A 22,937-nucleotide genomic window follows, 5' to 3' on the forward strand; every position below is an offset into this window, starting at 1 on the left:
CCTCTGTGCTGAGTAAAGTGGAAGTCCATGAATGAGTCAGAGTCAAATTTTCAGTCACATTGGTTAGTGGGGTTTGAAATTAAACAAAATGAGTTTGTTCCTACTTTGTCTTTCCAAAAGTAGAAAATAAAATTTCCTTCTTTCATTGCAATAAAGAGCTTTATCCTGTATTTTCCAGCTGCTTTCATTTTCTTGAAATCCAGTTTAAGCTAGGATGCTCATTAGTGACTGGTGTAACTAGCTTTTTTTCTGTTCTTTCTGTATTATCATTATCCTGGTCTAATTCCTTATCCTATCCTGTGTATCATCAAAAGCAACTTGAAGCTCATCTCTTGTTAAATGCTACTCTTCTGGGAAGTGGTTTTTTGTTTGTTTGGGTTTTTTTTTCCCTTCAGTTATCCCTTACAGGATAACTGGATGGCTCTTTAAAGGAGATATTGTTCCTGTTTCTTCTTAGTTTACTTGAGTGAAGAATTATGTGAATAAAACTGTCCATTCTAACATTTGATTGCAGGTTTGGTACTTTCCATTCAGCACACTGAAAGGGAGACATTAAGCTATTTTAATCAATACTTCTCATGTACGTAACTTTTTAAGTTTTTTTGCCTATATACCACCAGAATTAAGAACAGCAGCTGTTGTGATTTATGTTGACTGGATGTTATACAATGTTATCTTCTCAGCTTGCAAGAGCCTAGTTTTCAGTTGTAATACATACTATTTCTGCCATGTTAAGCTTGTTATTAAATTTTCAACCAAAGGTTTCTCAGCATTCACGTACCATGTAATAATTCAGCTCAGAAGCCATAATACCACACCACTCCTTTGGAAATGTGAAATACAAAATGTGACTGGCTTGGGGCAGGGCAGAGTCATTTCTTTCTGCAAGCCAGGAAGGTCAATTAGAAAGTGAGGTGCATCTGCACTTGCTTCATTGCAAATATTGACCAACAACATCTTCTAACCTCACAAAACTCTGCAGATGTTACCACCATTTCCTTCCACTAATATTTAAACTCTTCTTACCTATGAACAGATTCCACTCAGTATCCAAATCAGCCTGATTTGCTAGGCAGCCCTTCATTACATTGAGGCAATAGTTGTTGCAAGGTTTCACAGTGGGAAGTCCTCTGCAGTAAGGGCAGTACAACATCTTCATTAAGGCCCGGATGCACCCTGGGGTGGGACTGACCTGCAGAGTTTAAGGGGGGGAAAGAAAAAGAAAAAGGAGGAAATCAATCTCCTGGTCTGTGAATTTCGGGATTGCTGAGATTATGCCTCTCAAGCAGTAGAGTGCAGAAGGGGCAATTTGTGAAAAGAGCTCAACCCTTAATAACATGCTCCTACGAGACTAATCGATTCCTACCAGTTATCTTCAATTACCACAGCCAGCAGCCATTTTCAGGAATGTAAAAATCAACACTCCCCTACTGATGGCAGTGCTTGCCTGCCCAGCCTGCCCCCCCTCCCAAAAAAAAAAAAAAAAAAAAAGTCTACTGGAAAGCAAAGCAAAGAGATGATCCTAACATGGAGGCTCCTAAGGAGACCCCACACTCTTCCTACTGAAGCTAGAACTGTCCGTCACTCTGTCTCTGGATCAGATTCTCCTCTTTATTAAAGCACAGTAAATCCAGGATAATCTTGATGTTTTCTATAAAATTACTCAGGACTGCACCATGACAAAGGGTTATAATTCCACTTCCAGATAAAAACACCCTTCTGTCTTCAGGCAATTTCAAAAAGAGATCAGACAGGGGTTTTTTTGTATGCTTTCAACATCTTGAGTGACAAAATGCATTATAGACAACAGTCTAACACATTTAAATGTACATAACAGCATGGCACAACAGGGCTGCACATGTTGAACTTAAAACTGCCACCAGAGTCAATGGTAAGATACCCAATTAGTTTTGGATTTCCAGTCAAAGTCATTAACACTGGGCATGGCTGACAGAAGGAAGTAGTGCGTAGATAAAACTTTTTAGTGATATGTCTTACAGTTTGCATTAGAAGGGTATGGGTTTCCTGGAGAGGGAGCATGGAGGTTAGGGAAAGCTTTTTGCATTTGCATATTTCTAATGATCCCTTACCTCATCTTTTTTAGTCATCAAAATGCTGGGTATCTACCTAGCAATGTGCCTTCCATGTTAAATGGAGAGAAATATGCCCTTTTTGGGTCATTTCTTTATCCAGCCTTTTGAAGGGCAGGATATATCATCTTCTGGAGGACATCTACTAAATTCTCCATGTCTAAACTTAAACTGCACAAATTGGTCACATTTGACAACCATGTGAAACTCCTTGGGCAAATATTATTTCCCTCACCCTCTCATTTAAAATTTACTTGTTTCATCTCAGACTTTTAAAATCATGTGCACTACTAACGTGCATTTTCAGGCCAGAAATTCTGTCTTGGATTAAAAGTGTGTGTTAGCTACTGCTTGCAATAGCACCTTGTCATGGCACAGTGGAGCACAAGTCTCTCATGCTGGAATGACAATCCAGAGCAACGACAAAGGGCTACAGGTTCCTCAGTGATTTCAAAATTCTTGGACAGGACAATGCAAAGCAATGACATTCCTTTCACTCATTCTGCCAGTGTATGAATAAATGTAACACTTCTAATATGAATTTGAAGGGATTAAACTGGTTTTTTATATTCATGGTAGCTTGTGCTGAAAGCATGAATCTGACTTTGCACTGTAATAGTACATGTTAAACTGACATGGTTGGTATTACTGGGATTGTACTAAAATGGCACTTCTCAGGCATTTCTTTCTCCTTTTTGATGTTAAATCACTGATTTTTAGAGAACTATGCAGAACATACTCTTTAAACTGGACATTTTTACATGACAATGGCTCTGATAAGAGTTATAGCAGATGCCTCTGAGTATGCTCAGAAGTGATTTTTGCCTTGGTTTCATAGGGAAATGCACTTCACTAGCACAACACTCAGATGGTGTGTGTGAAGGTATATTTATCCATCCTTTTCCAATAGCTTTTGAACTGTCAGCCAATTTCAATCAGATCTGACTGAGAACTTCGGGTCTCAGTACATTAAGATCCTACAAGTTTTTTGAAAAGAGGCAGCTGGGAGAAGAAAAAGAGAGGCTCTGTTACTGCCTTTATTGAGGAAAAGGCTGAAGCATGAGGTCAGTTCCTCACAGATAAAGAATCCATGTGGAGGAATGATGCTATGAATGACCCATGGGTTAAAAAAGCACCAGGGGCAACTTTCACCTTATTAAAAGCAGAAAATCCAAATACAAGGAAAGCTGGACTTCATTATTTCCACTGCTCAGAATTACTTTATTTAGAGTCACGTATCCATCTGTTTGGTCTTTACACCTCCAAACCTCGAACAGGTCCATTTTTACAAAATGATCAGCGGCAAAAGCAGGGCGTAAGCAGAGTGCATATACTTCTAGTCAACAATGAAATCTTCAAAATTACTTTGCAATTGCTGCTTAAATCCGGAGATACTTTTATCTGTGGGCACTAAGATTTTTACCAGCAAAGTTCCTTTCATGCTTAAAATTATGTTTCTTGCCAGGCCCAGAAGTCTTGTCAATACCAAGGTTTTAGCACCTGTTTGACCCCTGGGTTCAGCTGGAATCCACATGTTCTCCCATCGACACCTTCCAAAGCCCACTTTGGTACTTTGCTGACAGCACATGTAGCTATAGGATCTTGACCTTGCACAAAAACTTCCTGCAATTTCATTCTTGAAAAGCATAGCTAGAGAAGACAGTCCCTGTCTTTATATTATATTTATATAAATCAAATATCATAAATATTTATGTGAGCCTTATTTTAGCAGAAGTGTAGCCTGAGAGGTAACTAGTTACCATGTCTTTTCTGCCAGAGGTCCAGGTCATATCCCTGAATTGCTAGGACAGGACCCTAAAGGCCAGTTAGAATATCTATTTACGCTGGCCGAATGAATCTTGAATTCTCGTTGCATTACAGAGCAGCTGTAACCAGAGTACTCCCAGACATAGCCCACTGCGAAGTCATCAGGATAAAATCTTACCACTTAAAAAGAATGAGCGGGACCCAGGTGTCTCATATCTTCTCCGAATGCTTTAATATCTCCCATACAAAATGGTGGCATCATTAACAGCATTTTACAAGAAAGGAAGGTGCCCTGCTTTTGTTTAGGGAGAAGTAACACACTTGTTAAGGTAAGAGGCCAAGCTGTGACTCCAAGCAGAAAGCAGATGGAGAAAGTTTCTATGGAAGCCTCTGACATATCTGTATCAGCCTCTGACAGAGACCAACACAAGCAGCTCCTTGCTGATCTAGCTGGATACTGCAGACCTCTGTTTCAGAAGATGTTATGCTGGTGAAACAAAACATAGGCACAGATCAACTGCTGTCTCTGAGGCCAAGTGGTGGGGACTGGCTTACATTCACATTGCTTACTGCTAGCACCTTCTGCTCCAAGCTGGCCACATCCCATATTGGTACATAGTATTTGGCACTATACTGGGTCCCACCTGGTGCTTGAGTGACTAAAATATGTAATAATTATTTTCTGTGGCTATTTTTCAGCTCTGAGTGTTTGGAATAATAGGAAGCAGTACTACAGGCAATGGGACTAAAAGAAAGCTAAGTATAACACTGCATGTTTATAATAGGCAGTTATAATGTCTAAACTGCATGTTTATAAAGACAGGAGGTTATGTTGGATAGTGCTTAGACTGCATGTGGGTTAGGCTTGGAGAGAAGGGAGGGGACCAAAACAAGACAGGTATCTTCCTGTGGCTTTCTGGAGGCAGTCTGTGTCCTCCAAACAGCCCATGGAGAGAGCCAGTTGGAGAGGTCCAAAACACATCCAGGAGGTTAAATTGTGACCTAAGCACACGATGAGTTCCATTCTCAAGCTTGCTCCATATTCCCCTGTCACTTAGCAGTACAGATGAACCTTTAGGTGACCAACTCTTCTCATTTCTGGCACAGGGAAGCATTAAAGTAACTCAGCTCCTTCGGAAGTCTGAAGGCTAAAAGTAACTGCTGTGTTACAGCAGTTAAGTGCCTTTGTGCACCTAGCCTTCACTAAGCAGCCACGTTTCAGTTCTCAGCTACAGCTGCTTTTTCTTTAGCTTTATTTTCAGAGAATACAGTCACATCTTGCTCCTCCCTCAACAACAGCTGACCTGTCTTTCATGCAAAAGATGATTGAACTTTGCTCTAACAGTCTGCAATATTGGTAAAAAAACAAACATGAAAAATATTCAGCTTAGACTGTGAGTATTTCAGAAAGCTATGAACACATGAAATCTGGAGATTATCATGGAAAGTTGATTTTCAACCACGTATAATTGGCTTGCTACTTCTTGCTGCTGGCAAATTCTATGAAATGTACTTTCAAAGCCCATTTCTCATTCCCATCTTAAAAAAAATAAATCAGTGTCTCTCACGTGATAACACTTTTCTGCAGACCAGTCAAAAGGCAGATATTTATTTCATTCAGAAGTATTCAAAACCTTGCTGAGGAGAGCTGTTCCTCAGCTCAGGAGTTTCAGTAGTTTTTCCTGTAACCAATTTTTGTGGATGGAAACAGCTTGGTATTTTTTTCTTGGTTTTTTTTTTCCTCTTTGAAAATACGTGGCAATTGGCTTTGTGTTAATAGCAGCAGAGAAATTTGCATCGACTTCAAAGTTTAGAAATTACTAGTCCTTATCTAAATCATATATTATAAATCAATCAGATCACACTGAATGACATAACTAGGGAAACTGCTATAGAGGAGTCATTAATTATATCATGCTGTCTCCCTGATTGACTAGGACATCTTCATTTTAGTGTAAGCATATGTGGAATGCAGCACATGAGAAAAGTGCCTTTATGAGCCTTGATTGAGCCCAGTAGCGCTATGTTATATTACTACTGCATTTTGTAACATTTTCTGACAGGTTCAGTTTTATCCAAATGTATCTTTTTGCATACATGCAAGCCCCCCCCCCCCCCCAAAAAAAAAAAAAAAAAAAAAGCTAGATGCTTAAGGGCTTCATTACGGAATGCTTGGTTTTTCCCTTTCAGAAATCTAGGAGGAATATTATTTCATCTAGAACACAGATTTTGCAATGGTGAGCTTGCAAATATAAATAATTGAGGAGTGAACTTCTTTGGGCAAAAGCCATGAAATTGTACTCTCTTGTAACACCACATTTGCAAAGACTGCTTTGTTACGTATTTGACCTGTTTTTATAATCATAAACCCTGGCTTTGTCAGGTATACAAGCATAAATCTTATTTCTGATATAAAAAATCAGACAAACTGGTTAAACAACTGGTCACCTTTAGAAGGATTAAACATACTGACATACGTTTTCTCTACGTATATTTATAGGAGATTTCTTACCAAAGTAGCTGGTATATGTTGTCTGGTAATAAAGTAGGGGTGTTTTTCCAAAGTCATACTGAATGTACCCAAACTCACAGCATAAAGCCATACTTAGGTCCAGATCCTGTCATTTCTTTGCATTTGATAACATCTGTCAAATACGAGCAAAACAAATCAAAACTGAGTGCCACCCCAGAGACTGTAATGGGGGAAAAACCTCCTTCTTCCATTTCCTGTGCACCTAAAGGAACTGATCCCAATTGGAATCACATAGTTACTCCTTAGCATGAAGACTTTGGGGGGAAACTGCTGGAAGGAACCAGCTGATTTCTAGCCAACGGGCCCACGAAGTAGATACTCTTTTAAAATGCCTCTACACTAGAACAACCCATAGTCTGGGAAGGATAACAGGATTCCATTTTTTTTTTTTTCTCACAAGCTTTACAAATGCATTAACAATGAGACTGCTGGATAAAAAGTGGAAACTTCTTCCTCCCCATTTGGTGTTCAAGATGAGGTACCAATTGCTTTTCTTTATACAAGAGGGTGAAGTTTATTCCCACAATTCTATGTAAATGGTCTATAATAGGAGGGAGTTTTGAAATTAATCTCTGCCTTTAGCACTTGTGTGTTGCTTAAATCATCCACCTCTTCATTCAGCAAGCTGATGTTACGTGTCCTGCACAGGCATGATGCACTGTCTGAGAATCTGAGGCACTGACGTCCTTAAGTCATTTTTTGGACATCTGTGTGGTGCTTCTACAACTTAATGATGGAAAAATGATCTAAGTTTCCCAAGCATAATTTTCTTTGTTTCAAATAGGACTAGGTCAATAATAATAAAATGCTCAAGTATGTGACCAGGTCAGAGTTTGACCCTGAATACATTGGCATGTTTCAACCAACTCCAAGACATATGCAAACTCCACTAAGAGTAGCAGTCCCCCCACATTCTTCCACCAAAAAGTTAATGTATCTGTGGACAGCTCCATAGTCCAGTTCTAGCCCTTCCTGTCCAAAACCTCCTTTACAGTATAATTCTAGTATTTCTATCCAAGATTATATTTAAAATCAAATAGGAAGTAAGGATTAGAAGCTTGTGATTTCAGAAGAGAAGGAAGAAGAAAAACCTTTAATTAAGAATTGTTGATCATTGCATTCAACTTGCTAGACTTGAGGAAACTTTTCCTAAGCACAAAACCAACGTTTCTGATCACACATTGTCACAGTGATGTAACTGGGATCAGACTGAGTTGTATCATGAAGTACAATTTATAGGGTACATAGGATTGCTGCAAACCTTTGGATCAGCCATCCTAAGAGCTACAAGTCCTTTTCTCTTTCCTGTCATCTTTAATTAACTTCAATGCAATCACTCACTACTTTTTGTCATGCATCTTTGACACAAACTTCTCAACGTTGCAACTAATTCCCATTGATTGTTGTTTGTTTTTAATACTGGAGAAAGAGGGGAAAGCTTAGCTGGCAATGATGCTTTTCTTCCTTTTGCACTTTCTCTTCCTCAAACAAGATTTGCTCACTGTTGGACCCAAGTGATAAATTTTTCTCCCTGTCCATATTTTGGCTATTTTAGTGAGCGCTGCGTTACTGCTGATTTCATTTAATAATCTAGATATCAAGAAAGTTCTTTTCAGCAGATTTCAGCTGAAAATATGTCTGTGTGTACCTAATTAAAACTACACAGAAATCTTCATAAGATATTTGAATGCTTTACTGAAGTACTTCTTATTGTTGCAGTCTGGCTTTTAGATGCTAAGATCTCAGTTCACTGCTTTTATAGCACAATCTGATATAAAAATGGAAATACTACATCAGCCATACTCAATTGAAAATTTATGTTGTAGAAGGTCAATTTGAAAACACTCGCTTATATCAACCAAAAGTCTAGTCTAATACTAACGTCCTAATGACAGAAATAGCTATCTTTCTAACAATTCATAGCATCCCAGATGACTGAAAGGCAGAAGACCTGGTTTGAGGGCTACAGCTTTGTCCTAGTGTCTTTGACTTTGTGCTTGAATTATACCAAACTAAAACGAAACACTACAGCCACTTAAAAAGCTGCAAGATTCCCACAGTTCTGGGATAGTCTATCTCAAGAATATGATGACATAAAACATGGCAAATATAAATCTAATATTTTCATATCCAATAAAATATTTCTATAGAAAACATAGAATTTCTAGTTCAATATACTTATGAAACTATTAGAAAAAGAATTAGGGCAATATAGTTGAACCTAGACATATTTTACAATGCAGAAAAGAATTTACACATTTACTATCTGATACAAACTGTACAGCGTTAAGCACTTACTCCACTGCAGCTCAGGAATGACCTTATTTTTTTTCTAAAAGAGGAGGAATATTTAGGCATTGTTCTTGCCCAACTGAGATGTCCTTTTCCATTATCTGTGATTTTGAAATCACAAGAAATATAGCAACTGGACTTCTTTCCAACACCTATTAAAATTTGAGGCATTTTTCATACTTATTTGGTCATCTGAGTATGTCTATAGTTGTGTTCTGATATGTGTATAGTTCTGGAAGGTGGAAAAATATTGTTAGTCCATTTTGGAGATATAAAAATGAAACATCACAAGCAATTTTAAAAGGTATTTAGATAGGTAAAAGTCTAGAAGTTAGCGCCAGAATTTTTCAACACTGCTCATTAGCACTGCTCTCATCTGTGATTTGCCTAAGTTATCACGACATGTAATACTGAAACCAGCTATAGGAAAATAAGGACTGCAAGTCTCTAAATGATTACATCAGGAGGTTGTACATCAAATAATAAATCATTGTTGGTGAGATAAATTGTGGAATGTCACAATTTCCCTACAGAGGTCAAGGGCAAAAAGCCACAAGGACAAAGTGTTCACATGTTTACTTGGACTGAACCTCTTCTTACAGAGGGAAAGAAAAGCTTCTCCTATTTTTAGGAAACTAAGAAAATTACTTATCAGATTATCTGAATACAGAAAATCCAAATTTAGAAAACCACTTGAAAAGCTGCAGTCACGAGGATATTTTGTGTGAAGCTATTTTTTAATCTCTTGAATCACTTCTGAATGATGCTTTAAAGCATTTTTTTTTTTTTTTTACAATTTAAGTATGAAATAAAATGTTTGAATGCTTGGATGTAAATATTAAAATGTTCTTCTTAAATCCCACTTTACCTGTCAGAGGCATAAGCAATTTCAAGCAAACTGGGTGGAAAAATGTTGTTTCATTATAAATATGATTAAACCAAGAACTTCTTAGACTAAAAATAGTGCAAGCTGAGAAAATACTCCAGGATATGGGGGTTTACATCCCATGAGATAATAATGAGTTGAAAAATCTGCCCTGCAAATTTTCTAGAAAAATATTTATGTTTCTCATCTGTTGTTAGAGTAAGCCCACATTAAACAGAATTTGAGGTATGGATTCCATTTTTTCCTTCCAGGAGGTGAGATGTTTTCTTTTACACAGAAATAAGGAAGGAATCTCACAGCTGTTAGGCTTTTCAAGTCCCACCATCTCTTCTGGAACATAAACTTTAAGTCACTTTCTTAATAAAACATAGTTCCTCAGCTTTCTTCCCAGAGAGAAAAACCCACTGCATCTCACTTGAAAGGGAGTGTGCTCATTTCCTCCAGCCTTGTCTAGAAATGTCTATGGCCTCTACCAGATAAGAGGGCCTTGGTTTAAGAGGAAAGCATGTGCTAAATTTTTCGGGGCTGAAAACAGGACATGACTGCAAGCAACAGAATCAGACCCCCCCCCCCGAAACTGGCTACTTCAAATAATCTGGGGAGCAAAAAGAAAATCCATGAAGTCCAGCATTATAGAAGAGGTCCTTAGTATGATATGCTCAACTAGACACAGATATCAAAATCTGACCTGTGCTGCCTCACAAAACAGATTCACTTCAACCTAAAACCAGGCATCTAAAATAGGTGCATATTATTCTCTCTTGTGGTGCTATAATGACTAATCCATGTGCAAATATCTTCATGTGTATGTTTAAAGTTAAAAAAGAAGAATCCACTTTTTTTTTTTTTTCCCAACTAGAAAAGTAGGAGGATGTTACTGAGTTGAAAGAGGCCTTAAGAAAGAATGGTGAGGAAAGAAATGCCAGATTAGGCTCAGTATAATCAAGGAAAAGTGGCTTTGTGCTCACTGGGAGGAAAAAAAAGTGTTGCAGAGACATGGGGTTAAGTATCGTCCAGGTACAAATCAGAAATAGAATGGAAGGTCCTTGATAATCTGGAAATCAAACCCCCAGATAAGCAGAAGGAAAACTCTGAGAAAGGGTTGAGATAGAAAAAGAGAAGTGCCGCAGCAGGAGATAATAATCAAATCAAGCAGTCAGACATGTTGTGCAGCACTATCTGGATAAGAAAATGATGTGAAGAATGGTCAAAGTCAGTCCTACTTACAACACCCAAGAAGTCTGAAATGCAAATACCTGAGAGCAGTCTTGCTGACTGCCTATCCGTGTTCCACAGTGCAAAACAGAAAAGCACCTGAGAAGAAAATCAGAGTCTCAAACAGAGAGACAGAGCAGCAAAACTGTTCTGATCACTTGTAAGCGCTCACAAGTCCTCACAAGTGAGTCTTGTTCACTGTTCACTGACCTGTGATTTGTTTTACTAACTTAAAAAGGGCATGAAGCTCAGAGTGGTGCACAGGGCTGTGGGTCTTAGTTGCGTGGTGTCAGCAAGAACACGCTAGCCCTGATGAGAAGGAAATAAATGCATACATAATATTGGCAGTCTTAGCGAATGATAAGTTATGCAATAATTTGAGGTGACAAGTGACAACAGATTGACCTAACATGTTCCAGCTTTTTCCTGCTCTAGGAAACATGGATGGAGTCATGATGCAAAAGTCACTTTAAAGTTTATAGTAAGGTGATCACTACCTGAATTTGTTGACAATGGCAATCTCCTAGACACAGCAAGTCAGGATATGCAGATTCCTTACAGGTGCCTGCCCACATGACTGATGAATTGTCTGGGCTGCATATTGGCAGTGACTAAAGGGTAGGGACTGGGTGGACCAGTCCTAAAAGGAGGGTATTCTACTAGAGAGAGAAATAAAATTGTAGGGATAGCAAAGCAGGCAACTCCAAGGTTGATATCTTTGTCTTCATTGTATTCCTACAATGAACATTTTTCAAATTAGTTCAAAGGGTAAAATTGTGTAAACAGCCCCGAGCTATTTGGAAAAAAAGCAAAGGAATCTCCATAGAAACAAACCATGATTTTTTAAGTTGCTCATATTCTTGGTCATTCCCCATGAAATTCAAAAGGCCAGATAACAAAGAGTGCTGGGTTTTTATATGAAACGTTAAATCCAACTATTAGCAATAGGCTGATAACACCTTGTCAGAGACAAGATGGGTACGAAAATACAGTCATCGCTTCAGCAGGGAATGCAAAGCCTGCTTTAAATACTATTTTCTGAAGACCCTCTAGCCTAGTAGAAAGCAAGATGATGGTTATCTGGGACAAAATAGAATATAATGCTTCGCTTATGCTCCTGTTTTATTTCATGATGTGAATGAAGCACAAGATGGAGCACAATAGACAGGACATTAAACCAAGTCTATGTGGCTCATTTATAAGTACAGAGATTGAAAGGGAACATTTTAAACTGTTTTCCTGACTTCTAAAGTGAAGAAGGGTGTCAAATCTTTAAGGTAACCCAGCAAGTATCTAGTCAGATACATTGCTGGGTTATAATGATCAACCACAGGCTCCTCAATACAATACACAATCTCTTGGTAATATATTCAGGGTAGCATGGAAGAAGAAGGATGCTTTATAAATAGCTCGTCATCTATTTATAGGATCCATAAATTCCCACTGCATTATGTGGGCCCAAATCATGTGAGATCACCTTATAACTCCATGTTAACATTTCCTCTTTTATGGTCTTTCAAGTGCTCTTGTTAGATTTTTGCAAAGCTACTTGTAAATATAAATACCATATATAAAATATTTAACAGATGCTCAAGTGCACCTTGGGATGATGACTATGGTCTGGAATGACCTGCTTATGAGATGTGTGCCCACGTTTCTGCTGAGTATTGCACTTGCAGCTTTTGGAACTGCACAGTAGAAAGTAAATGTGCATTGTCGTACCATCATTTAAATGTTATTTTCTTTTCTTTATTTTCTTTTAAATCGCTTCCTGATAACTCCTTCCCTATAGACACAAAATGTGACAACAGAGGGGTCCTCACTAGTGTCTGCATGTCCCACTTCTAAGTCATTGTAAAAGAAACATAAAAAGGTGATTAAATCAAGGCTAGTTAGGGAAATTAATGTCTCTACAGTAAGACCAGGGAGTCTTCTTGGTGTTTTGTGTCTGAGTTGTGTGCTAAAGAAAAACATGGTCAAAAGAACTAGCACTGGGACTACATGATATGAAGTCAATTTCCCTGAGAACACTTTATTTGATCATACTAAAACAACCTAGTCCTGTGTAAAAGATCCAACTTTCTTCCTCCTTCACATTCATGCCCACATAAGCATACAAAACCTAAAATCATGTACATATATAGTAAAATTAGATGCTTTGTCTTGTTCCCTGATAGCTAAAAGAAGGGTGATCTGCAGGAGCAAAATGCCTTTATTATATCTAGTATTATCAAATTATAGCGTAGGTACTATAATTTTCAGAAAATATTCTAATGGAAAATAAGAACATTGTCACATTGGTTTGAAAAAAGCAAGAACCCAATGAAAGAAAATTTGTGAGTTTAAACTGGTTATTTGTTCACACTTGCAGGAAGCAGATCAAAACTTACACTGTAAAAATATACCTGACAATTTGATTTGCTTTTTTCCTTTTATGTAGAGATAGACAAAATGTGACATTTACTATTAAATCTTCATTTAATCTACTGTGAATTTCAGGTTGATGTGCAAAACAGAAGTAAAGTCCACAAGCATATGAAAACGTTCCTTTTAATATTTTGTTCCTCATAAATTCTCAGTAGGTAAGATGTGGTTTAAATTTTTTTTCTTTATCTGAGACTGAGGAAGAAAATGCATTCTGTGTTGGAGTGACAAGGACCTAAAAGGCAGCAGATCTATAAATGTGAAAATTAGAAGCAGATATTAAACTGGGAAAAAATATAGCCTAAGATTATTTTCTTTTGCTCAGACATTTTGCCATAGTAATTTAAAAGCCGACAGTCTCAATTATCACTAAAACCTGCTGTAATTGTTTTGATTTACAGTTCCCACTTTTTAAAATGCAGAAATCACTCATTTACACATTATGGTTTAACTCTGTCAACAGCCCTTGAAAAGGGTTATGTCATGATATCCCATACCATCCAGAGTGGGATGGAATTGCTCTGCAGTGCACGCTGAAGCCCGTGTCCCATATGCACACTTCCCAGCCACTGACTAAGATCAAGCTCATCATCTTTTCTTATCACTTTAATATCTGATACCTCCTCAGCTTGAAGACTTTCTATTAAATGGATTTGGAGGGCATGGGAAGAGTAACCACTTCATCCATTCCCTCCACCAACCTGAAACTGCAGTGCTTCCAGGCACTGTGGCTGCGTTGTGAGTGCGTGTCAGGATGTGATATCTGCGCATAAAGCCACTTTGTGTGGTTTGGCCTTTTTTTTTTCAGGTGGAATCTGGATTTGTGGTGCATCTTCTGGTGATGCCATCAATAGCCACCACACTACCCACACTGCTGAGCCACTGCAGTTAGGCTCTGCACAGAGAACTCCTGAAATCCTGGGTCAGAGACAGAGTGTATATGGGAAAGGCTTGTAACTGTGACCACCCTTGTCCCTGCTTGTGTCACTCTTCCCAAAATAAGTTAGAACAGACTTAACTGTGCTGTGGACTGAACTGGTCCTGAAGACACCTGCAGCCAGAACAGGGCAAGGATTTTTGCATTTCTCCCCTAATATGCCAAGTTCTCCTTTAACAAAGCAAAAAATGTTCTATAGCTGCTTAAATAAGACGTCAGTCCTTGCTAGATGGCAAAACCCCCATTCAGGTTGAACCTGAAATGACCACACAGATTGGACTGAATGCCAATTTGACCCGTGTCTCTAAGTGACAAATGAATGAATTTGCTGCCAGCTACGTCAGAAAATCCAGTAAAAGTAAAATACAGCACTGTATAATGGCTACCTGGCAGTGAATTTGTATTTAAGCTATTTCACTGCCATTTGTCTTTATCTGATTAAGCCACCTGATTTATAAAACATGCTGGAATACAATTTATATACAGCAATACAATCCACCTAGTGGTCTGGTTTCCAGAACCACAAGGATAAACACACTCAAACCATAAAGGCACTCTGAATGCCAGATATCCATTTATAATGCCTGCTGAAAGATGTCTCATCATTACCATCTCCGGTATGGATGAACTGTCAGCTACACTACCACAACCCCTTTCCAAACCTTTTAAAAGTATGGAAGTCTCAGTCATGTCCAAAACACAAAGGTATTTCACAAGATGGGAGAGATTTCCTCATCACTGCAGTGATATCATCTCCTTCAGTGAAGAAGATGACAGGGATATCACTGTGAAGTTAGCACTGCTGTAAACCTTTGACAGAGAGGCCAAATTTTCCAGTGGATATGAGAAGTGACACAAACTTGACAGCATCCTGTGTATCTAAAGGTGGATATTGGAACAGTTTCTGAACCTGACAACTTTGGTCCAGGTACCACAAACCATTGCAAAAAAGTACAACTTCACCGTGCCTGCCCATTCAGCAAAGAACACATTGTTTCTGACAGTGCCTCTAGAAATACATGTTCTAAGTAGAATAGTAGTTCTTAAAGATCTATCTCTCATAGGCTGCTGAAACATTTTGAATGAAAAATTAGATGGCAGAGGATAGCTGGTTTTCTTTCTTAAACAGCAGCGGAGTGAATGGAATAGATGCTGCACCAACAACTACCAAGGTTCGAATTTTATTTAAATTGGCAAGTTCAGTGAGGTTCAAAGCTGTGCAAGGTCTCCTGGAAATCCCATCCACTGCCTGGATTTAAGGGATTGCTTCCAGAGCAAGAGAAAGAGTGAATTTGTTTATGCTTACTTGAATTTTAGAATTCTTAAATAAGAAACTTTAAACATAACAGCTAATTAAAGGCAACAGTAGCTGGATTCTGCAGCATGAATATCTCTGGCCCAAGAAGCAAACTGGGAGCAACGGCTGATTCCCCATGTCAGTAAAATGCCATTTGGTGGATGGCTTCAAAATTAATTATTGGGGTCAGTTTCAACTGGGTACATGCAGTTTGTTTCTCTCTCATCAAAAGACAGTTTTCCAATTCACAGAGAAAAACTGTGATATAAATGTAGTCCTTTTTTGCTGTCATTGCTTATTTTACGTCTAATTTTGCCGTCATTGCTTATTTTACGTCTAATTTTGCCACCATCGCTCTGCACCGCAATACACAGTCCCACAGACCTATACCATGAACAGCTGAAAGACAAATAATCTGATAAAATAAACTGAGATTTGTCAAAAGTTTTGTTTGGTGGACACTGTTCTATCATCTCAATGGACCTTAAATAAGTGAGATTAAAAAAAGAAAAAAACCGAAACAGGCTAAAGGAGAAAAGATGTGAACTTCAACAGTTTTTAGATCTTATAAACCAATACTTCTAATGTGATTTTTTCCATGCTAGTAAACCTTCCAGAATAAAAAGCATAGGTAAGGAAAGGTTGCTATCTGTTGAAAAGCTAAACTTTCTTTCTGACTTGGTCTAGAAAGAGTAAAATTGGTTTCTAGTTGCAACCAGTCACAGAATCATAGAATCATTTAGGTTGGAAAAGACCCTTGAGATCATTGAGACCAGCTCCTAACCTAACACTGCCAAGACCACCAATAAACCATGTCCCTAAGCACCATGTCTACATATTTTTTAAATACCTCCAGGGATGATGAATTAACTACTTCCCTGGGCAGCCTGTTCCAATGCTTGAGAACCCTTCTAGTGAAGAATTTTTTCCTAATATCCAATCTAAACCTCCCCTGGTGCAACTTGAGACCATTTCCTCTCATTCTTCTACTTGTTACTTGGAAGAAGAGAAGGATGGGGCTTTGAGCAACCTGGTCTAGTGGAAGGTGTCCCTACACAAGTCAGGGGGAGTGGAACTAGATGATTGTTAATGTCCCTTCCAGCCCAAACCACTCTATGATTCTACGACTCCATGACACCTTACTACAACCCCCTTTCAGGTAGTTGTAGGGAGTCATACAGTCTCCCCTTAGTCCATAGGAAATTTTTCCCTCATTCCAACGATTGATTTATTGCAGCATCCCTCCCTGTCTTGCTGAGTGTCTCTCATCTCTCTGTTCCCCCAGTGCCAGAAGTCTTTTGCCCTGAGCATTCTTAGATGCTTTTGTGCAACCAAAACAGCCAGAATGGAGGAAAACAACATACGATGCCAAGGAAAAAGTCAAAAGAAAAAGACACTGTGTCATTGGCCACAGAACTTTACATGTGCTTATCATGTGGCCTGGTCCTTAGGTCACAAAAATAACCTAAAAACATTCAGCACTTGAAGTACTCTTCATAAGTGGGATGGTCTGAACAGTGGTTATATCGGGCGATGCCCCAGAATGCTTTGTTCACTGTAGACATGGTCCTCTGGTTCACAGCAGGTGAATGGACTGTTCCTACCATCCATTTTGAACTAGACAGGTGTGGAGTTAATCTCACCTGAGTGTATAAACTTACAGTTTAGGCCTCAACACCTGATGTAGTTATTTGGATCCCTTTTAGACATAACGAAAAGAAACAAACTCAGGGCTTAGTCAATCTCAGATTTAAGTAGGTATATGTCTCAGATTTTAGTTAGAACAATCATGAATTTATTATAAAACACACAAATGAAAAAAACTGGAGTTGTTTTAATGTTGACACCAAACACTATATATATTTGCCTTCACTTTTTCTGTATTATTCTTTGCTGTCTTGGTCAGTGGTTTTGTTGACTATCCTCCAACCTCAGAAACACATTTCATCTGGACTTTGTTCCTTTTGTCCTGGTGTAGGAGAACATCTGGGCTATCAAGAGGAATATAAAATGGAGCTGTGAGGGTGGTCAATTTTTTTCTTTATACAGAAAGGTCCATTTTTAGTAACAAGATCAGGGTATGTCAGGTGGCCCTGACCTGCCCTTTGCTCTGTGCCAAAACACCAGAGTTGACCCTGCTGACCATCTGTCCATTGGCTACAAGTCCATGGATAAAACTCAAAGAAAGCATTGGCAAATAACTTTGTTTTTTACCAATAAGTACAAATAAGTACAATAAGTACAAATAAGCCAAAGTACAGAATAATGCTGCAGAAATACTTCCTTGTAGAAAATGAGTCCTAGAAGTGGGTTCCTACTTATAATCAGCCCTTCACAGCCTTCTGACTGGCTGAATGAACACACAAAATGGTGAGATCAGTGAGACTGCTGTTGCTAGAGACTGGATAAAAAGAACTTCTGGCCACCTATTATAATGAGGAAAAGTTAAATAAATAAATAAATAAAAAAGACTTGACAATAAGAAACATGTTGTGCCAAGACTGAAATCCTGAAGCACAGAAAGCAGCTTCTCTTTCTTTCTTCCCCCTCTGCCTCCAATTGCCGAGGGCACTGAAAGACAACTTGCCTGAAGCAGAAGTTATTTCGCTGTAGCTGGATTTCTTCATTCAGAAGAAAAGTATTAACGAAATATTTTATATATTATATCTCCAATTTAGATGTATATATTCCCTCTGTAGTAGTTGAAAATAGGTTTGAAAATTTTAACACTATTACATATGAGCATAGGTGCACAAGAGAGAAAAGAAATTTCATTAATCTTCTGGTTTTTAACATAATGATCTTGTTATATTATCTTTTAATGGCTTATCATGATACTGAACTAGTAAGAACACCTCTTACGTTCTGCATTTGATTTGTTTATTTTTTGAATACCTGATTAGTAAGTGGCAACTAGAGGTGGTTATTACAGGAAACTATTGTGTTACTTATCTAATAAGCTGACTCTTTATGTCTCTCTCTCTCTTAAGAAAAGTATTAAAATGAGAATAACATTTGCAGGAGAAAAGTCCACACCATGGACTAATTAACATTTGTCTATCCCACTAATAGTACAGTACACCATCTTGCAGAAGGCTGCGTTTGTTTCATGCATTACATTCATTATCTTTTATGTTATGTGAATTATATGGTTTTATTTTTTTTTTATTTTAAAATAATGTAAAAGTACAGTATACAAGACAAAAAAGAGGCCATGGAGAGGAAGCTTTCATAAATATGGTGGGATATACTGAGGACCAGATTCCATTCTGCAGATTGGTTTTACTTACTACTCTGATCCCAAACCAAAGGTTTGATTGTACTCCCCCTTTATTTGATTAATTGGAATCTAAATATCTCATCAAATTTTTATGAAACTTGAATTCCACTGAGTTGTGATTTTTCCCTCAATATAATTACTATTCAAGATTTTTGTCCTGAGCAAGACTGTGATTGCACTGTAATATGTATTATACAAGCACAGAATTAGATGCTGCCATGTTTTAAAATGACAAACATAATCCTGCATTTAAAATTGAATTCTGTCCATTTTTACATATTATTTTTCAGACAATAACATTATAATGGCAACCAGTCACATTTTCTTAATTGTTGAGTCTTCAAATTTATGTAATTTGACAAAATGCAGTGCTTGGTCCACATGACAAATTAAAACTGTGTTAATAACTTTTTATGTTACAAATTTGCCAAATAGAGCTGATTCAGAATCAAAAGAATCAAGGATACAATATGGAAATGATGTAATTTTGATTGTTTGGTGAATGTTGGTGTCATTTCATAGATGCTTGAGCTTTTGCAATAGATTTCTATAGCAAAGACCTTGCTGTTGTACCTTAAGTCTCAATAAAGTACTTACTAACTTCTAGTAGGTCCCAATTAAGTTACTTGCTTTAGTATGAGCAGTAACTTTAGAATCTGCTTCTAGAGATAGTGAAACTAAGTTTTTTAAACCACTCCAGAACAGCAGGACAACCATTCGAGCACTAATTTGTTTGAATGAAATTCAGAGAAATTTTGATCTGAAAATCTTCAGAGGTTTCAAGACATGTTTCCTACACTCAGATTTATTTGATATCACAGACTATTCTGAATGGAAGAATGAAAACATTTGCTTGTTTTCTTTTTATGGGAAAATGACAGCACATGAAGTATATTAAATTAAAATTTTCTTGAGTGCTTATTCCCATTCCCTACTCACTTACGAACACAAAAGAAAAGTGAAGATGGAGCTGCAGACATCAAAATCGAGTGCAGTCTATTCTGGGAACCATTTACAGTGTAAGTAGAAGTGTAATTAAATAATGACTTCATTTCAGCAAGATCCCATGATAAGAATCAATAGTCAGGCCACTGATCTTGCATTAATTTGCCCTCACATCATCAGTAAATCTTGTCACAGTCACACTTTCATGACACCCTGAATTAACCTTGACTATAACCTTGGCTTTAAAATAGAAGCATCTTTTCTTTCCCTTCCCCTCTCCAAGGCTTCAATGGATGCTTTTTGGGATTAATCATATTCAGCAGAATTCACATATACAAAACATGATCTTCAATTCTAAAAGGTGTAACAGGTGTAACAATCCTTTCCCCCCAAAGTCTTCCACAACATAATTAAACCTGCTACATGTTTAACTTATCTGAGCCTTGCTGAAAAAAAAATTCCTTTTACTTTAAGCCTTGCATATTCCTTGGAAGTAAATACTGCATTTTAATCTTAGTCATAAATAAAAAAATGTGTTAGAAAAAACAACATACAAAGATACAAAGAAAACCAACTGACCATGACTAAAATGTTGCAATATTATTTTTAAGTTTTTGGGCCTACTGTTGATGTGTGTCTTTTTTTTTTTTTTTTCTCATGTGCAAAGAACCTTCTGATCTTCTGCAAGTTGGAGATCAGCACCTGCAATACATTTTCATTTTGCCTGGATTGTATTTGCTGGCTGAGACTTTGTGCTCCTGCAAATACAGAAGGCTTCCTGCTCCTTACATCTCTTTACAGATTTACTAAAAAAAGAATTGCTTCAGAAAATTTTGTGGATACTATTTTACAGCTTTAAGACCGTATGAATGCAGACATAAAGCAGCACCCTGCCCAGACTGATAGACTGGGATTTATAGTGAAACAGCATTTTCACTTCAGGGTTTGTTAAGAAATGAGAAGCTGCAATGAATTTACTGTGCTGGAAATATAAAACGTGCTCTTTCAATCCTGTCTAAAGATTTCATATTATGTAATTTCTTCTCTGGTGATACTTCATTAAGTTACAAAGAAAACTCATTACCCTCCCTCTCTGAAAAAAAGTTAATACAATAACTGGATCTTTTTATTAAAAGAATCAGTTTCAGATTCTTTGCTTTCCAGGAGGCTTATAAGCACCCTGGCTTTTGGACCTCAGTGTGCCCTTACTGTCTTCTTGGTCTGACGTCCATGGAGGACCCTCTCCTACATATTACAGTCCACCTTCATCCTGGTGCCAGACCTGGCCAGGTTGCTTTCAGCAGCATACTGGATTGTTTTCTGCCTTTGACTAGGAAATGGGATAGCCAGCTGTTTACCTGAAAGGTGCCTTAGTTTTCAGCATTGTAGTCAGCATTGTTCCCTGAGCCTCAGTGTTCAGACTGTAAAGACGGCACCCACAGAGAAGAGAGAAAGGGGGATTGAAGAGAATGGTATCGTTTGCTGGTTTATATTCCTGTATCTATGTGTTGTGAAACATGGAAGCACAAAATGTGTTGACATAATTTTTCACATCACAATCTCCACAGCAAGGGACTCAGTTATGAGGAGTGAAAGTTTACTATCCTGTGCATTTAGGCTTCCTATGAGTTTTTTTCATAGCAGTTTTATCTTGCAATATATTGTGCTACTGTTTCAGGCAGTTTCGAAATATAAATACTAGTATAAATAAATGAAGGAACAGCACTTATTAAGATACTCTGGAACTATATGGCACTCAGGTGTTGGTAGCCATGACCACTCCAGGGTGCACTGCCTGGTCAACATCCAGCACCCACAGTATCACACACAAGCTAACGTCATACTAACTACAATACTCCAGAACGTTTTATTTTGCGGAGTTTCCCAATACTCATCATTCATTTAATTTTCTAAATACAAGCTTACAAAACTAATCAAATACGAACTCATCTGGCCAGGATCTACTGAATGCTCCAAATGACACAGAGTCCTAAGGTCATATGGGCAAGTTTTTGAAAGGCTATGTTTCATCCAGCATAATTTACACTTTTAATACAATCTTCTAATTAGTAGTACTATATTCCTTGTTAATAATTTGTTTTGCTTTCCTGTACTCAGGGACACTCAGACACAAGAGGAGGCAACAGCTCCACAAGAAACTGGTACAACATACACAACGTTCTTCTAAATGTGTTTTTAAAAAAATCGCTGCCATACAGATCTGCACTTATTTCTGTCTTAATCTTCATGCATATGGATTAATGCCTGGTCTTGTATGATCAAAGAAAAGGTTTATCCTTGTTACTTAACCAGACAATGCTTCTATAAAATTAAGTTTTAGAGTTTTAATAAAAACATGATAGTGAATAGTAAAGCTTAATCTACCCTACAGTACTATTTAACATCCATATACAAAACTGAGAGCTATTGAGTTTGAGCTGAAAAGTCAGCATTACACGTGCTTTGTCCATTTTCTTATTGCCAAACATCCAAACATAAAAGGACCATTTTCCAGCACTCTCAGTACTTAGCTGACATGAGCTTCTTGTATTAGCCCAGAGAGGGCAACTAAACAGAGCAAAAGCAAGTAATGTTGACATGATGTTGATAAGCTAGTGCCTGCCACTTCATCTTCACAGAAGTCGGGGTATCAAAAATAATCATGCAAGGACAAAAATAGATTTAGTGCTGCAAATGATTGACTGCAAGAATGTTCCAAAAGATGCATTGAACCCCATTTTCTTTTTGGTTTTGACATTATTATATGGTAGAGAAAATACAGACAGGGGGGCCTACTTGTACACAGGATGAGCTGAGAGTTAAAGAGAAAAACATTCCATGTTCCATACTGGCAAACTAACTACATTTTTTTCCCCTGGAAGCTAATGAGACAAAGCTAATATCTGCTTGTCCTTCATCCCGTAATACATTTATTACAAAACCGCTATCCAAATTACAGTCACATCTTATTAGACAACAGATGGTCTTATCTAAATTGGTTGGTTAATTCAGGTTCACTATTTCTTATTAATAAAGTCACAACAATGAGTCAAGCCCTCCTAGAACTCTTCATGAAGCCAGCCATGTCTTGCAGTTAATGACTGCTATTCAGCAAGAAGCAACAAACTTAAGGAAAGGCCATTTGTATAAAATGTGTTACTGCAGTTCCTCATGAATTTTCATTATTTTCTCCTGTAAGTGCATTTCTTCTACCACTGATAGGTGCCAGAACCTATTTTCCCATTATGATGTATTCACTAGCTCCACGAAA

The 22,937-nt window shown here is 37.7% G+C and overlaps 1 protein-coding gene and 1 non-coding gene across 2 annotated transcripts in view; one reads left to right on the top strand and one right to left on the bottom strand.

Moving 5' to 3' along the window:
* Positions 1 to 22,937, bottom strand: part of GPC6 (glypican 6) — a 772,836-nt gene that overhangs the window by 213,484 nt on the left and 536,415 nt on the right. Inside the window, exon 4 of the mRNA XM_055802769.1 lies at positions 1,027 to 1,192. Coding sequence (XP_055658744.1) covers positions 1,027 to 1,192 — 166 coding nt within the window. The remainder of the gene's footprint in view (positions 1 to 1,026; positions 1,193 to 22,937) is intronic.
* Positions 13,762 to 13,945, top strand: LOC114011608 (U2 spliceosomal RNA). The gene has a single exon (XR_003553585.1). It is a non-coding gene; the product is annotated as a U2 spliceosomal RNA (small nuclear RNA).

Source organism: Falco peregrinus, chromosome 4, assembly GCF_023634155.1.
Source record: "Falco peregrinus isolate bFalPer1 chromosome 4, bFalPer1.pri, whole genome shotgun sequence".
NCBI classification, from domain to species: Eukaryota; Metazoa; Chordata; class Aves; order Falconiformes; family Falconidae; genus Falco; species Falco peregrinus.